The 18,240-nt window shown below is 46.6% G+C and overlaps 1 protein-coding gene across 1 annotated transcript in view; it reads right to left on the reverse strand.

The window, feature by feature from the left end:
- Window positions 6,227–18,240, reverse strand: part of ACO1 (aconitase 1) — a 67,773-nt gene continuing 55,759 nt past the window's right edge. Inside the window, exons 18-21 of the mRNA XM_018051882.1 lie at window positions 16,364–16,511; window positions 11,116–11,238; window positions 7,852–8,037; window positions 6,227–7,079 (exon numbers count right to left, since the gene is read on the reverse strand). Of these exons, the coding sequence (XP_017907371.1) occupies window positions 6,966–7,079; window positions 7,852–8,037; window positions 11,116–11,238; window positions 16,364–16,511 (571 nt within the window). The 3' untranslated portion in view covers window positions 6,227–6,965. The remainder of the gene's footprint in view (window positions 7,080–7,851; window positions 8,038–11,115; window positions 11,239–16,363; window positions 16,512–18,240) is intronic.

Consider the following 18,240-nt stretch of genomic DNA (forward strand, 5'->3'; position numbering starts at 1 on the left):
CAATTAATATTTTTCTTAATCTGTGCCATTGCTCCCTTTGATTGGTCATCTCAAGCCATTTTCCAGTAATAGCGGATGGTCAACATTTGGACTGTGTTCTCAGGTAGGTCCCTTGGATGATACTGAAGGGGCAGTTTGATTTGGCTGTCCATTCTGTTTAAAAAATTAGAATGCATGCAAAGGTGTCCTGTGCCGTTTAACAGGGTTTGCTGATGCTCTGGAGTTTAGTTTGGTGTGTTCCAGACAGAGAGACACCTGAGTTTTGCTGTCTCCACCCAGGCCAAGGTATTGTGTGTTCAGCTCAGGGTAGGCTCTATAGTAATTTAAGCAAATTCCTAAAACATATGAGCTGTTTGTAATTCACTAGGATCGTCAACGGCTTAAATAAACTTGCAAACATCATAAAATGTTACTATGCTCAGTATAAGGGATCACATAACTTTTCAAATAGCACCTATTTGTATCTGAAGGCTACTTGGTGTCCAAGAGACCACCCAGACTACCCAGATCAATCCTGGAGATCAGCGGGGTGACGCACTACCACCACCTCATCCTGGTTTTGATCTGATGACTGGTTTTGCAGGCAGTGTCAGAGAACTTGCTATTTACGTAACTACTCCTTGGCTTAATTTTCTTCATCTGCCAAATAAGGATAATGCATACCTGTAAGGACTAATGGAGAGTTTTTAACTGAAATAACATATGAGAAGTCCTTGATTATACATAGTAGTTGCTTGATCATGGTTACTATTAGAAATATTCTTAGTAAGACATAATAAAAATGCATTATTTAAGCCGACTTACTTGCTGATTTTTGTTCATTTTCCATTTGTATTTTATAAGAGTATTAAGGTTCTGATCACCAGTTTTAATGTGGGCCTTTTTCCCACACCACCAAGCAATTTATCAACTGGGTGTCTTACCATTCAACTCAGTTCTGACATTCTCTGCCTGGAGATGGTGTCAGAGCCCTACAGGTTAAGGGCTCAGTCCTATAAGACTGCCCGCCTCCTCCCTACAAAGTGTTACTACCTGTGCTTCTGACCAACAAAGGTCCGTCTAGTCAAAGCTATGGTTTTTCCAGTAGTCATGTATGGATGTGAGGGTTGGACTACAAAGAAAGCTGAGCACCAAAGAATTGATGCTTTTGAACTGTGGTGTTGGAGAAGACTCTTGAGAGTCCCTTGGACTGCAAGGAAATCCAACCAGTCCATTCTGAAGGAGATCAGCCCTGAATATTCACTGGAAGAACTGAAGCTGAAACTCCGTAACTTTGGCCACCTAATGCAAAGAACTGATTCATTGGAAAGGACCCTGATGCTGAGAAAGATTGAAGGTGGGAGGAGAAGGGGACGACAGAGGTTGGATGGTTGGATGGCATCACCAAATCGATGGACATCAGTTTGAGTAAACTCTGGGAGTTGTTGATGAACAGGGAGGCTTGGCGTGGTGCAGTCCATGGGGTCGCAAAGAATTAGACATGACTGAGTGACTGAACTGAACTGACCAATTGAATATGGATGAAAGTTATAGCAACCTCCTCTGTGGGCTTAATTTGCTAGAGACTCATAGGACTCAGAGATTATTGGTTTATTGTAAAAGGAAATAACTCAGTGTGGGGATTGTTCCTACAAATTAGCCAAGATGGCAGTGGGCAGGCTCTCTTGCCCCATGACCTTTTGCTGTCACTTCACGTTTTGTAAATAGTGCCTTTGCACGGTTACGTAACAGCTGAGGTCACCTAGAGAACTGCGCATGCGTGCCATGATGTACTTGCGTGGCTCGGGCCAGTTTTTGTTCTGTAAAGCTATATAAGCCCCCCTTGAAAAGCTCTTTGAGGGGAGTAAGAGTTGTATTGAGTTGGGTTGCGTACTAAAGCATGTCTGCCTTCCCACAGTGAGTAGAGGAAGTCTGCAGTTCCTTCCCAGGTGGCTGCGTGGTAAAGAATCCACCTGCAATGCAGGAGACGTGGGTTTGATCCCTGGATCGGGAAGAGCCCTTGGAGGAGGAAATGGCAACCCACTCCAGTATTCTTGCTGGAAAACCCCATGGACAGAGGAGCCTGGTGGGCTACCGTCCATAGGGTCTCAAAGAGTCAGACACGGTTGAAGCGACTTAGCCTGCATGTTCACAGTTCCTACGGCTCCTCGCATCTTCTTCCAGCTTCCTTGTCGTGCCTCGTCTTCCCTGGGTTCATTCAACAGTGAGATACAGCGAGACAGTTGGCATAGTCAGCAGGATACAGCGAGACACTCAGGAACAGCCAGATGAGAGAGATGCATAGGGTAAGATATGCAGAGAGTTCAGAATTTCCATGTCTTCTCTGAATTGCTCTGTTTTCATACACCTGGAAGCTCTTTGAACCCTGTTCTTTGGGTTTTCTGAAGGCTTCATTATGTAAGCATGATTGATTAAGTCCCTCTCACCTCCCCTGAGGGCAAGGGATAAGACTGAAAGTTCTAACCCTCTGATCCTGTGATTGTTTTTGTGGTAACCAGCCCCCATCCTTAAGTATTAGTTGCTCAGTCGTGTCTGACTCTTTGCAACCCCACGAACTGTACTACCAAGCCCCTCCATCCTTGGGATTCTCCAGGCAAGAATACTGGAGTGGGATGCCATTCCGTTCTCCAGGGGGTCTTGCCAACCCAGGTCTCCTGCACTTCTCAGGTCTCCTGCACTGCAGGCAGACTCTGAGCCACCAGGGATGCCTGCCCTCCCTTAGGTGTGGTCCAAAGGGCAGTCATTAACATAACCAAGACACCTTTGTTGCTGTTACCACTTAAATTTATGAAATTCTAAGGGTTAAAGGAGGAGCTTGAGATTTTTAGTGCTGGAAAATCTGCTGGAAATCTAAATAATTCAGTTTGGATGAAGGTGAGTAGCCCTTCCTTCTTGACAGCCAACCGAAGAATGCAGACGAAAGCTGAAACAAGAAAAACTTAGATTTTCCTTGTTTCACTTTAGCCTGAAGTCAAGCCCCTGCAGGTATAGAGCATGGAACCGAGTAGGCATTTGGTCGAGACTTGTTGAAGGAAAGAAAGCAGTAGTAAGGATTTAAGAATTGCACACTCTTGACCGACGCCCAAATGGTCACTGGATTTCTAGATCAAAGGCCGCGTTTCAGAACCAACTGGGAGTCTTTTTCTTGGGCACATGCCTAGCCCCCTTAGAACATCCTGGCAGGGCGGTAGCTTTTGAAGTTCCTCAGGTGGTTCTGATATAATCTGATACAACCACTCTTTTGTTAACTGTGGGTCCCCGCCAGTGCTGACCTTGTGATATTTCCCCCGAAATGAAAAGTCACTTTCAGTCTAATGCCTGATTGTGTCACAAGGCCAGTAAACTGACTCCCACCCTTAAAACTGACAGTATTATTTGAATTTAAAAACAAACAAGCCAGCAGGTCAGTGTTTGCTCAAGTGTGACCCGTAGAACGTGGTGCTGTGCGATGCTCTGCAGAAAGCAGTTCTGCGGGCAAATAGGCTTCCATGTTGTCTGTTACCCCTTCTCCCCTCAAATGAACGACTCACAGCACACTCTGCCACTGTGTATCCTGGGTCAGTCCCGCAGTAATAAGGCCCAGATAACCCCGTGGTTCCCAAATACACTGACCCTGCTGCTGCTGCTGCTGCTAAGTCGCTTCAGTCGTGTCCGACTCTGTGCGACCCCACAGACGACCCCCGTATTCACGGGACGTTATCAACATCCTGTAGAAGAACCACAGTAGCAGATACTCGTAAGCCCTGATGCTGACCAGATGACTGGAACCAAATTAGAGTATTAATTTCAGGATCATACCAGTAACTGTTTTATTCTATCATGTAATAAAACTATAAATTCCACTCAACAAATCTTGTGTTTAAAATGCAGACCTCAGTTTTGAGGATGCAAATTATTAAAACTGTTAAATATCAACTATAATTATATAGTCTTTGTACAGGTGAACAAAAACAACTTACATGGTAAATTCTGTTTGTGGTCAGGACATTTAACAGCTTCCGAGGAAGGCAGCCCGTGGAGCTTGGGTTCCTGTTTTTCAGAAGCAGCTCATGGCTCTGCCACACTGTCCTAACTCAACCCTGAAAGGCCAGCTGTGCCTAAAATAAGTTTCTTCATTTAGGTGACTAGGAAACTCCCAATATTTTTGGCCTAGGGGACACTGGGATCTAAGATCACAAACTATTAACTGTTATCCCAGAGCTGTCAGTGGCCATATTCCCCGGCACACAGACTGGCCCAGAGTGAGGCCATCACAAATGGAAATGAATTGGAAGGACCTGAGTCTGACTCACTAGATCCAGTCACCCCTGTGGCAATGCCCACCTTGGTTCTTGAGCCCATTTTTTTGTTTGTTTAGGCATGTTGAATTGTGCTTCTAACACTGTAACTAAGAGTCCTGTCTAATATATCCTTCTCCCAGATCACTTTCCACCTACATGAGCTGTTCCATAGCCAAAGATACATGTGCTTATTCGTTGCAAGAAAAATGTCCGTCAGTGGACTCACTGTGCGCCAGGAGCACTTGTTTCTCTAGGAGGGATCAGGCAGATACAAATTTAGAAAACAGTAGAACAAAGGAGATGGGAACCCCATAGACAGGAAGGAGGGGCTGGGCCCAGCACGCCTCTCACCTGGAGAGTAAGCACCCAGTGCCTTCTTGAGAAACCAGGTGAAAGGGGTTTATTTGTCCAGCCTGGTTGAGAGCAAGGATGGGACACTGGCCCAATACACTTTATTAATGAACACGATAGAGGGTATTTGCAAGGGAGAGGAGAGGAATTCAGAGGTGAAGTGACCCCATTCCAGAAGTCATAGCCACAAGAATGTCTCCCCATGAGCACTGAGGATGGGAAGCCAGGCTGTTCCCAGGCTCAGCAATGGAGGCCTGAGGGGTGGATGTGTTTTTTCAGCCCTTAGTGTTTTTATGCTAGGACTGATTTTAATATGTGGGTCACAGGGTTTTATTGTACGTTTGTGATTTTTACTCATGAACAGAAGCTAGATCCCAGGACCTCAGAGGCAAGGATGCTCAGGAGCCTGCCTTGTCCATTATTTGGGGGAGAGCTGGGGTCAGGATTCGATCCTGGGTGTTCTGGCGCTAGTGATAAAGATTCCGCCTGCCAGTGCAGGAGAAACAAGAGATGTGGGTTCGATCCCTGGGTCGGGAAGATCCCCTGGAGGAGGAAATGGCAACCCACTCTGGTATTCTTGCCTGGAGAACCCCAGGACGGAGGACCCTGGTGGGCTGCAGACCACGGAGCTGCTGAGTCAGACATCACTGAGTGAGCACACAGCCCGAGTTCTGCTGACCAGCCCACAGGCCCTGAGTGCTGAAAGCTGAGCCTTAACATTCATTAGAGGGAGATTAATTGGTAAGGTATAAGGTGCCCTGTTACGGCCTGAACGTGCCCCCCCTCCACCCCAAATTCCTATATGAAGTCCAACCCCCCACTGTGACTCTGTGGAGATGGGCCCTCTAGGGTAAGCTTAAATAAAGGTCACGAGAGCTGGGCCCTTGTAAGGAGACCCCAGGGAGCTTGTCCTCTCACCCTTTGTCTGCGCACATGCACTGAGGGAAGGCCACTCGAGGACACGGGGAGAGGTGGCTGGCTGCAAGCCAGGATGAGAGCTCGCACCAGAAAATGAATTCGCTGGAACCTCAGTCTTGGACGTCTATCCTGCAGAACTGTGAGAAAATAAATTTCTGATGTTTGAGCCACTCAGTCTATGACATTTCATTATGCGGCTGGAGCAGACTACGACATGTGCCCTGAAATGACTTCAGTGATGAAAATGAGCAGATGACCCAGCTGAAGAAGAAAAAAATTATGATCTGTTCACCAAGCTACATTGTCACTGCCCCCAGGCTATTGCTACTGTCCTGTGTGCTTGTAAATGAGGTTCAACACGGCCATTTAACCTGCATATTACTGATGTGGTTACAAAAAAGAACTCGAGGGACTTACCTGGTGGTCCAGTGGCTAAAGATTCTGCCCCGAGTGCAGGGTGCCTGGGTTTAATTCCTGGTCGGGGGAGATCCCCCCTGCCTCAACTAATTGTTCTCATGTTAAAACTAAGACCTGGCACAGCCAAATAAATATATTTTTGGAGAACAAAACTCAAAGATCACTCAGACTTCAGGAACCTGCAGTCTGAAATTTGCTCTGCTCTAAATATCACCAAATGAGGGCCACGCACACAGCAGAATTCAATACCAAAGTCAAAATTTTTCCTTGAAAATAGATTTAATCTTATTCAAATTAGAAATGTTCTGCATCTCTCTCCAAAACCACCTCCAAAATTCTCCTCTTGATATATGAAAAGTCTTCTAGGGAAGCTTTATGAAACTACTGAAAGAAATCTCCGTATTTCTTCAGGGTGGATCTGTCAAAAGGTACACAAGCAAAAACTTTCCATGTTTGAGCTGCTCACGGGAGGAAGGGGCGGGGTGGAGGGACTAGTCACCACGTGCGAACACACGCCCCTCTGCCTTGTCAGTTAACACTGGTAGCGCGCACAGAGGCGAAGGACTCTCAGGGGGAAGGTTTCACTGGGCAGAGGGTAACAGAGAGGAGCCAGAAACTGGGCAGGAGACGGACGTGTGTTCACCTGAACATTAGAGGCTAAGAGTGAAAAATCAACATTCAGTGATCAGTGACCTTAAAGGGCTCAACTCTCCCTTCTTGGCACAAGCGACAGTCCCACCATTCTAAGCTCCCAAATTCTAGAACAAGATAAAAAGATTAACAAAAATAGAGCATGTGGGAACCGCTGATTCTGTGTGCAGAGGATCCACGCTGGAACCTCAGGGCGCCCTGGGCAGGCAGCACCCCTGCATGGAGGGGAGGGTCGGGGGAGGAGGCCAGCGGCGGAGAGGTTGCCAACCCAGGGCCTGCGGGCTGCGGATGCTGTGTTCCCTCCTGCCGCCGGGCAGCTGGGACGCCCCTCTCCAAGGAGACCAGGGCCTACTTGGTCATCTTGCGGATCATGTAGTTGAGGATGCCCCCGTTATGGAAATAAGTGAGCTCCACGTCGGTGTCAAACCTCATGACAGCCTGGAAGGTCTTCCCGGTATCCAGCTGGGAGGATGGAGAAGCAGAGAAGAATTGCTGAGGGAGGAGACGAGCCAGCCCTCAGACTGCCCCTCCAAGTTCAGTCCATGCCCCGGCAGCACCCAGCACCCGGAGCAGGTGCCGGCCAGCCCCAGCCCAGACCCGCTGAGCAGTAAGCTGCGTTTTACTTAACAAGATGCCCCAGGTACTGATCTACAAGGTAAAGCCCTGCAGAGCATCTGTGATGGAAGTGAGAGACACCGGAGAATTAGAAACAGCCTCTCGGGGCAGCAATTACTAGCGATGTTTGGAATATTTTCGAAGCTTTCACCAGGGACGGCGGGAGGAAGGAAGTGTTGGCAGCCAGCAGGCGCTTTGTTAAGGCTGTCCCCTAGGCGCTGGCCCAGAGGCTCAGCCTGGGATACGGCTCAGCAGCTCAGTCTGCCTGGGCGGCTAGATCACCCTGGGACCACGGGGCCACACTTCATCCTTGCCTTACCCAGGGCTAATCTGCCATTTTCACCTCAGTGCTCATCAAAGCCAGGGCCTGGGGTGAGGTGCAGGGATGGGGTGAGTGTGTCTGTTCACATTTTTATAATAAAAAGGTGTTTTAAATGCCCTGTCCCTGAACTTTTCATCACTATTCTCCCAATGCAGGAGACACGAGTTCGATCCCTGGGTGGGGAACTAAGATCCTGCATGACCTGTAGCATGACCAAATTAAAACAAACAAAAAAAAGACTGATGACGAACAAGGGTCCCTTTTAGCTGGACCTGGCATGGAAAGGCACTGACTTACCTTGATCTGGACTTTCATTCGTGGTTTCAGGGTTTCTGGAATGCTGATAGTGTATCGTTCACGCCCGGTGAGTCCCAGGGTGTCTGCACTCTCCCCAGGGAGGTACTCGAGAGGGATCACCCCCATCCCGACCAAGTTACTTCGGTGAATGCGCTCGTAACTCTCCGCTAGGACAGCTCTGATTCCCTGAGAAACCAAGAGAGTAAGTAGTTCAGACAGTTTTTCTTTAGATACACAGACGCCTTACAGAAGGGTTCTTAGGTCACAACTCTTCTGCCTAAATTCTTAAATACCAATTAATCCTTTACATAAAATGTTGCCATTATGAAGAGCACCGTAGCTGACCGACTGCCTCCACTGGATAAGCAGCATGTAGGCAATGAAATGAACTCTCTGCTTCCACCCCCACCAACCCTGGATGGAGACACTGGTACTGTGCCCTGCACCCTGGGAGTCGGTGGTCTGTCAAGATATTTGAACCCACAAAGTCTAACCGCACACTTAGTTTGTGATACAAACTCTCATTGTGTCTGGAAACCACACTACAAATAAACACAAAGAAAATTCATTTCCCCCTTGAATTTTGGTATTATTGTAGGCTGTATTAGCAGACACAGAAGATTTAATCAAAACCCAACTTTCAGAACATACTTCAGAGAAAGGAACTGGTTACCTGCTGTGTGCTGCTTTTATACCTCCTGTTTCAAGGATCAAATTGCACTGAATATAATCTTGATATAAAGCTTCCTATAAAGTACATTTTATTGGTAACCTATAACTGACAATATACAGCAATGATCAGTAAACCAGGATACCTGATTAACTAGAACACCCAAATCTCAAATATTAGTTAACTGTAATATAATATTAAGACACCCGTAAAAGCTCTCAACATCCTTTCAGATCCCCTTAATCAGGGTCACTCAGGAAGCTTGTTAAAAATGTAGATTCTTGGGTACTTACTACCCCTGATCTACCGTATCAGAGTCTCTTGCAGAAGCATGGGTGGGAGAAGATGGGATTCTTTTAAGTCTGGAGAACCATGGCTAGACAGAGGTGTTCTATGACTCTGCTGATATTACAGTCACCAGGGGAGGCTTTTAAAATCCAGACGTCCAGGCCTTTCATCTTACCAACCAAACCAGAACGTCTGGGAATGAAATCTGGGCATAGGTATTTTTTAAATCACAAAGTGTTTCCAAGTTTAAAAACACAGATTTAAAGGAGCTGATTCTTTAGGACAGTAGGTATTTTGTATAGATTTATGTACGTATGTACTGTGTATTTATTTGGGGGGAAGTGGCAATGGTTGTAAACACAGGTTATTCACGCCCCAAGCTTTGTGAGGAGGGCTGTGTGGGGCTGCAGGTCACGCTGCCCGGCCCTCTCTGCCTGCAGACAACGTGGCTGAGGCTGGCCAGCTACAGAAGGAAGTGTGTGCACGGCTGTCTGGGCAGACAGAACTCAGGGCAGTTCTGTAGAGAAGCTGACACTTGTGGAGTCAGGACCCTAAAAGATGGCTGTTCCCTTGCTCTTTGTATACCCTCTTCTCTCCTGGTCAGGCTTCGCCTCCGCCCTACTCACCTGCATGCTTGCCCTCTGCCCCTTAAGCCAAGACGGCCCCACCTGTTAGTCCATTAAAGGGAAACATTTACCCTCTGATGGCTGTTACTTGAGGGGCTATGAGGGACATGCCCCAGCCCTGGTCTCCCTGTAACTGACAGCCAACCTGATGTCAATCCCTGCTCTAATAAATGGGAGGAGCCGCCCCCTCCTCCCAGGCGTAGAAGTGTGTCCTGCCGGCAGTCAGCCGCACCCCACAAGGCTTCAGATGTGTAAGAGCCTCCCTCTATGAGATCACTGATGCCTCTCTCGCCATAGCCAGGCTATTTCCCTGGCCCTGTGGCTGGTGCAGCCCCACCAGACTCGAGAGCCCCGTGCCAGGACTCGCCTATCCAGACCTTACTGTCTCCCGCCAGCCCCCGACTGCTCCTGCTCTCACTGCTGTTGGCAGTGCCTGGCTCCCTTCCTAAAAGCCTTCCTTTTGTGATTTCTTAGGTTCTTTTCAGCAGTTTCTAGAAAAGGCAGGCCTTTGACAAATTACCAACTAATAACATATCTTTTCTCTACACCGCCCCCTCCACTGCAAACTGATGGACTTAAAGAAAAGGGGGCTGGTGTTGGTAAGACCTGGGCATCTGGAGGGCTGTCTGCCAGACAGCCATGTATTCTTTACGGCACTTGTGGATATCAACTGAGTTAGCATCTGCCAAGTGCATGGATTTGCTCAAGCCATCATTATTTAAACTGATATCAGCTAAGCTACTCTACCCCACCCTGAGGAGGGAAGCCAGGCACGAGGAATGGCCCTGCTTTCAGGGCCAGCAAAGGGGCCAGAGGTAAAAACTCCCTGTGGGTGCCCCACCCACAGGGACAGCTTACAGGTCAAGCCCTGAAACTGGCTGAAGGTTCTGAAGAGCTGTCTGTCTACACACAGAGAGGGCTTCCTTTTCTACTGAGCCTGTGCACAGACCATTCACTGGCAGTAAAAAGCAGCTGTAAAAAGTGCATTCCCTGAGTTTATTCAGAGCTCAGGCTCCTGGGCTTCCCTTGTGGCTCAGCTGGTAAAGAATCCACCTGCAGTGTGGGAGACCTGGGTTCGATCCCTGGGTTGGGAAGATCCCCTGGAGAAGGGAACGGCTACCCACTCCAGCATTCTGGCCTGGAGAATTCCATGGACTGTATAGATCATGGGGTTGCAAAGGGTTGGACACAATTGAGAGACTTTCACTTTTAGGCTCCTGATAGCTTCCCTTCTGTGAACCTAACAGTCAAGACAGTAGCACCAGCTTATTCCTCACATTGACCTGGGACAAGGGCCTTAAATAAGCTTCCGGTGCTAACCTGAGAACATTATGAAAACCATGAAACTTTCCCCATTAAAAAAAAAAAAAGACACACATTCCACACTTCTGGATGTAATTTCATAGACTTCAAGATCCTCCCCTCAACTGTCGTACAGACACGCCCAAAGATCCATGGCTCCCAGCGTAGCAACATGTGATGGCGGGGAACCTAGTGACTCATTTCACTCCGGGAGAGAAGCCCCGATCTACCAAGCAGGAGGCGAGAAAACAGTCCACGCTTCCCCGAGCTTGCTTTGCTCTCCCACAGCATCTTCTTGGAAAGTAAAGCCTTCCCCCCAGCTTCCCTTCTGGTTCAGGCAGGCAGCTGCCTGCAGGGCTGTCTCTGCGTCCTACTCACCAGGAGGAAAGGGCCCTTGGCGGCCCAGTCTCGGGAGCTGCCCGAGCCGTACTCTTTGCCGGCCAGGACGATGAGGGGGAGGCCCGCCTGCTGGTACCGCTCAGCCGCGTCGAACACATCAAGCTGAGGAGGAGAGGAGGAAGGTTTTACCGACAGAGTGAAGGCACAGAGTGAAGGCACAGCGTGCAGACAGAGGCCAGTGAGTCCTGGGGGGACATGCAGGAGTGTCTGTAGTCAGCCAAGCCAGTGTAAAGTCAATGGCAAGCTCAACCAATCAGTTGCCTGGTCTACAAATTTCCAGTTAATGCTGTCTATTAGTACTTACCTCTATCAATATGAATTTTATACTCTTAAGTGAAATGCCTTATTGCCCTAATTTTAGAAAAACATTCAAATCCAAGGGCATCGGGGGAAAAAGGAAATTAGAGCAGTTTTTTTTTTTTAAACTTTTCCATTGATTAAAATATTTTAAAGCAAAAGCAGAGAATCCCACCTAAATGTGGGTTTTGATTCTGTACCAGAGATGATGGTGATGGTCAGTTGTGAAGGGTGGCCTAACACAAAAAAAGGTCATGTATTTGGAAATTACAAAAATGCAGACTTTTATTCATTACCCTTCTGCTGAGCCAGCATGGGGAATCCCGCCCGTGGCAAAGGTCATGAGGAAGGGGGCCTGGCAAAAAGCAAAGGCTGACCTCAGGCCTCATGGGTGCCCCTGGATTTTCCTGAGCATCTGCCCCTCAAACCAGAGTCTGCCTGCTTTATTGTACTGTGCTTTCCACTCTTCTGACGTAACAGGGGGCTATCCCCGACCACCTTTCTCTGGAAAGAATTAACTTAGAGCTCCAGTTAACAGTCTCCTGCATATAAAAGGAGTGTCTCAGCTCAAACCCCTCTGATGGCTCTCTAACTTGCCTGACAGTTAGAGACTTTTACAACTTGTGATTGTTTACAGCCCCTCAACGCGAGAGGCACGCAGCTTAAAATGTCTTAAAGATATAGAGCCTTTTCTAAAGAGCTAAGAATTATATTGGTGATGGGTTTCATTGTTGAGTCAATGACTGCTGCCAGGCCTCCATATTCTTTATCTTTTAGGCACCTGGAGGATATTAATCAATGTAATTGGGATATAGAAAAAGGAATATAGTAGTTTTGATGTTAGCAACACTAGACTTTTGAGTTAGTGAACTTTCTCTTTGTTATAAATCACTGTACTCCTCCTTCCTTGTTATAAATTGTTGTGTCCTTGCTATATAAGAATGTAACCTTAATTAGCGCTTTCTGAGAGTGGCACCAGACTTTAGTAAGAACAACACTTTTAAGGCAAATAAGTTTTCTGGTTGACAGACCCTTATCAGAAAAGGGCCGTAAAATGCTAATAGGCCTCCTGGCCAGAAGATGAAGTAAATCACCTAAGACTTGTGTATACAGCTAGGTATGCAGAGAGAAAGCCTGGTCTCGATAAGAGTCAGGGATGCTGACGCTGCATAACTTTTTATTATCCATTGATCTCTATGTACAACCAAAAGTATAAAAAGCTTTTCTGGACAATAAAGGACAGACCAGTTTCTCGGGCCAGTTCCTGGAAAGACTGGTTCCTCCGTGTCTTCTTTTCTTTCTTACTCTATTTTCTGGCTGATTCCCATATGGGGCATAGAGGCTAGCAGTGTCTACTTATTTGCCCAGGCTTCTAAGGCCCACGCGAGAGGGAGCCCAAGGCGGGGCACCCTCCACTATTCATGCAGGTGCCTGCGGCCCTACGTAGACGGTTCAAGTCCCTTGTCTCAGGGCTTTATTGGCTTTCTATGTAAACCAAGGAATACAGCCTCTTTCTCCCCTCTATTCTCTTAACTGCAAACTCTTTCCTTATCTCTCTCTAAATCTATATATCTCTCTCGCCACGCTGTCCCCGCTTCGGATACCCTGGATCCAACCGGGGCTGGACCCCGACACCCTTCTACATGGAGATCAAGGAAACAATAGTAGTAACCCTGATGAAGCACCAATCAATAAAGGACAAGAAAGGGTTAAGGAATCTCAGTATATATGAGAAACAGCTTTAACAAATAGATTCATTTGTTTCTCATAGGAACTCGGAACATTCTGCTGAGCTGAGGCTTCACAAAGACAGGTGATATCATTGATGGCGAATAATGAAACTTTTTTTTTTTGTCGCTACTTAAGTCAGAAAATAAGATCTGTCCAAAGAGGGAGTGTTTGATTTGAAAGGAGCTCTAGAAAGGTATATAATCAAACTCTCAAGTAGGCTTTCACAAATTACTATTGTGGTGAAAGGATGGAGACTGTGGTTAATGTCACACGGCACAGCCTAAATATAGGTAGGATCTGTCTGTCTTCAGTTGAACAGAACTCACAAATATGGAAACAGTTGGAAAAAAAAAAAAACAGAGTAAAAGTCTGCTCTAACCAAAAAGCCTGGATGCTTTCAAAGACTAGAAAAGAAACAACCTACCCGATATTTTCAGAGGTATCTATTGCTAGTTTGGATATTAAGAATGTGGGAGTGTGTGCTTTAAAGTGCTTTCAAAACTACCACAGAGCTGACAGTCTCCACGGCAGAGACAGGGACTCCATGGCAGAGCGGGTGGTGGAACCCAGCTGTGCGGACTCAGCAGGTTCGAATTCTGGGTCCTGCCTTTTCTCCTGTAGCAAGCAGCTTATAAAGCATCGGCTCCCTGCACTCGCCCTCTCTTCTAAAGAAAGCATAAAAGTTAGTGGTTTCTTCTGATATCTCACCTCTGGATCCCTAAGTACATAATTGGTCAGTTCATTTCTCCTTTTTTATTATCCATTAAATTCCTACTTAGAGGATTTAGTTCTTTCAACTACCACTCTTGTAGGGCCCTCCCCCTCCCCAACCTCTCCTCTCCAGGGCCTTCTAATATCGCTGTCATATCTTTTTTTATTTTTGGCCATACGTTTTGATTACATACATGCTATTTTATTTACAGCTGAGCCACATAATGGACTCAGATTTCCTTTTCTTGGCAATTAAAAAAAATTTATTTCCCACTGGAAATAATAAATTTGTATGTGTGTGTGTGTGTGCGTGCGTTCACCTGTTTCTGTGTCCCTACCCATTAACTAACGAATATACTACCTAAAGTATCGATACAAGTCTTTTCTGAAGACATTCACAGCTATCAGGCAATTTACTTTGAAAATCTTTCTCACGGGGTGTCACTCCTGATGCCCTCATTCCTGTGGACCGCTGACTCTCTGAGGTGTGTTCACGTGACAGAGGAGTCTTCCTTCCCCAGCATCCTGGCGACTCCCTGCACTTCCTTTTCCTGGGTCCTACATCTTCCCCTATATTTGGTTTATTCTCTCGTTTTGGTGGAACACAATTACCAAACAGCTTTCTGAGGCTGGGGCTGGCACATTATTTTTAAGGCTTCTGAATATCTGAATGTGCTGTTGCTTTACCCTCACTCGGCTGGGCGTATGAGGGATACAGATTTTAGAGTGCCGACAACTTTCCTCAGCCTGAGTCTCCTGGGTTGCCTTGGGGGCGTCTGACCCCCAGAAGAGTGCACGTAAGCCTCTTTCCCCCTCTCCGAAGTTTCTAGGTCTTCTCCTGCCTCTGCTGTTCTTAACTTCACGGAGATGTGACTTGGAGTGAGCATTAACCATGTGGCTGGGTGGGCTCAGTGGACCTTTCAATCTGGAATCTGAGATTTTGCACTTGAAGAATTGCTTGTGTTAACTCTTAACAATTTCCTGTCCGATCTTATCTGTTCTTTTTAGCATCATCTTTATTCAGTCAGTTGCTGGTTCTCCTCGGTTCAGGCTTTGATTTTTCTTAGGTTTCCTATTTTCCCCTTTGTCTTTCTACCTTCTGGAAGATTTTCTCAACTAGTCAACTTTTCCTGTGAAATTTTTTAGGGACTTTTTTTTTTTAAGAGCTCCTTCTTGTCTTCTGATTACACCAACAGAAAATAATCTCATCACTCTGATGAAATAACTGTTTTTCTTAGTTTTCTTCTACTCTGTGCATTACCTGTTTTTCTCTTTATTCTTCTGTTTCTTGTCTAGGTCTGTCTTTCAAGTTCAAGGCCTGACTCCAATGTCTCTTTATCTCTGATGCTGTCTCCTTATTTAAGCTGAGGCACTAACCATCTGACTAGGAGTTCTGCGCACGGTAGGGCTGTCAGTGAGGGGCCCCACCATGACAGCTGGCATCCCGGAGGCCCTCAAAGGCTACTAACTGCGAGCCCCTGCTTCGTCTCTTGGGGATTTTACCATTCATTTGGACCCTTTCCCTTAGTAGTCTATTGGCCCTGCTAGTCACTGAACAAATATGTCCTGGCACTCACGTTGTGCTGGATGGGCTTCCCAGGTGGTGCACTGGTAAAGAACCCACCTGCCAATGCAGGAGACACAAGAGATGTGGGTTTGAGCCCTGGGTTGGGAAGGTGCCCTGGAGTAGGAAATGGTAACCCACTCCAGTATTCTTGCCTGGGATATCCCATGGACAGAGGAGCCTGGCGGGCTATAGTCCATGGGGTTGCAGAGTTGACTGAGTGCCTGAAGCACGTATGCCACCCAGGGTTAAGCCTCAGAACCTTAAAAAGTAGATATTATTTTACTTTGCAAGTACGAAAAGTGAGGCTCAGAGAGGTAGGCAGATTGCTGAAGAAGGCTCCACAGCTGGTCTGAGGTGGAGCTAGGACTTGAACCCAGGCTTGTCTGACTTCAAGGGCAGGCTTTCCCACCTCTCCGCATGCCTGCCCTCTGTGAACAGACAATTCCAGCTCTAATAAACCACCTCCACGTGGTTCCCATTAGGACCCAAGCAGGCCTGCACAGTCCTCTACATTCTTCCTTCCCTAACGGTATGATTAATTAAATTTTACTGGAGTCATAAAACAGCACTTCTTAGTAAATATCCTCTACCTTAACCTGGAATTTCCCCTTCAAGTATTCTGAACCGAGGAAACCTCAATCGGAGGCTTTTTAAGCTCAACTCCTAAGAAACTAGATTTAGTTAAAGCACAAAGCAGAAGTCTCTAAGCAGGAAAAGGCCTCCCAGTTTAAAGGGACTCTTCTTTAGGGATGAACTCTACATATATGGAACACTTGGCAAGAGGGACTATGTAAAGCAAGAGGCAGGAGGAGGTGTGGAAAATAAAAATAAGACCGAAGGGAAAGAGACAGTGCAAGCACTGAACCACCCAGAGCCTGAGAAATGCTGGCTTCTAGAGGAAGCAGAAGACATCATACTCACAACTTCACCAGAAGGCAGATGGATAGTCTGTGGTGCCTGCTTGTTCAAGAATTTGTTTAATAAGCGGATGTTGGCAAATGTCCCACGCGCCATGATGGCATCATTCCCTCGGCGGGAGCCATAGGAGTTGAATTCTCGAGGAGTCAGGCTGGTAACGAAGGCAGGAGAGAAGCTGGTTTAGGGAACTGAGAGATTAAACCTGGCATACACCATGAAAGGGGGAAAAAAATCACAAACCTAGGTATTTCTGTAAGTCTACTAAGTATTGTTCTCCAAGGTGGAAAAACTGTTTCCATAGCTTCGACTGAGGGCACAATGAGAGGTGGCAGGTGCGATGGTGAATCTATAGCCTCCCAGCATCAACCTACAGTCTTATAAATCTGGGTAGAGCAATTGGGAGGAACTTTAGAAAGAGCATTTTATTTATTCAGTAAGGTAGCCTATAAAGCTTCATTAAAAATAAAATGTTAAAAATGGGTGGGAAAAAAAAAAGAAGCAAAGGGACTACTTGGGTAGGTCAGTTTGGTAGAGCCAAGAGTGGGGGGACACATAAAATACATTCTATAAATTAAACAGAAGAAGGTTCAAATTTGTCCAGGAACTCAATGCAATTAAAAAACACGTAACTGGCAACGTGACTTAGTATTACTGTAAGATCAAAGCCGGGCAGGGACGAAGGAGCAGAACAAGAACTGCTAGTCCTAAAATCAAAGAAAAGTCTGGTCTGTGGGTCCGAATGAAAGGACGTTTTGAGACGTCAGGAACAACATCTTAACAATGAACAGTGACCAGTTCACTGGGATGTTTCTTAAAATGCTAGGAACCATGTGTGTTGATGATTCATTCGTGAGTGCAATTCTGAAGACTGAGAATCTAAGCATGGCCTTCAGGAGTAGGTAAGTGTGTCTATGAACCCCTGAAATTATGTCCAAAATGTGGGTATGTATTTTTCGGGAAAGGTGTATTTCCTTTCATTCTATTCTCTAAAGAGTATCAATAACCACCAATCAAAAGAGGTGTTGGTTACTTCTCTCTTCCTAGTTCCTTCTTCCAGCCTCAACTCTGTTTCTCTAGCTTCTCTGTCCTTAGAAGCCTTTCCCATTCATTCATTCAACAGCTTTTCACTGAGCACCAACTACATGCCAGGCGCTGTCAGGTGCCTGGGATACAGCAAATCCCTGCTTTCGCAGGGCTTACATCCTAGAAGGTAGAGACAGAGAAGTTTTTTTAAAAGAGCATCCTACACAAGTGTTACAAGATTGTGGTTAATACCTAAGAAAAGGTATGCCAGGGCAAGAGCATGGTGGGCGTGACCTTATGGAGGAAGACTTGAACTTGGCGTGGGAGTTCGTTAAGAGGGTATCTTGGGGAAAGGCATCCGAGAGAAGACAGTCAGCTCACCCGAAGGCTCTCAGGCAGAGGGGTACTTGGCCTTATTTGAACATGCAAGGAACCAGATGGTGGGCAGTGTGTCCCGAGCAGTGTGGGTGAGGGGACGAGCAGGACTCCCAGACCCACCTTGAACATCTGCCCTTTGCTATTTGCTGATGGACTTCCATCTCCCACTCAAGACAGAACCATCCCTTTAAAAGCTCATAATATGAGGACTTCCCTTAGGTGGTCCAGGGGCTAAGACACCACACTTCCAGTGCAGTGGGCCCGGGTTCCATCCCTGGTCGGGGAACTAGATCCCACATGCTGCAACTAAGACCCGGCCCAGCCAAATAAACAAATAAATGTTAAAATCTCGTATGTATTAGGTTGGTCAAAAAGTTTGTTTGGCTTTTTCCATGCCATCTTAACAGTAGACAACCCTGAGTGAACTTTTTGGCCAACCCACTATCTGTGCATGGGCAGTTGCCATACATTTTAAAAAG

Source organism: Capra hircus, chromosome 8 (genome assembly GCF_001704415.2).
Source record: "Capra hircus breed San Clemente chromosome 8, ASM170441v1, whole genome shotgun sequence".
Lineage (NCBI taxonomy): Eukaryota > Metazoa > Chordata > Mammalia > Artiodactyla > Bovidae > Capra > Capra hircus.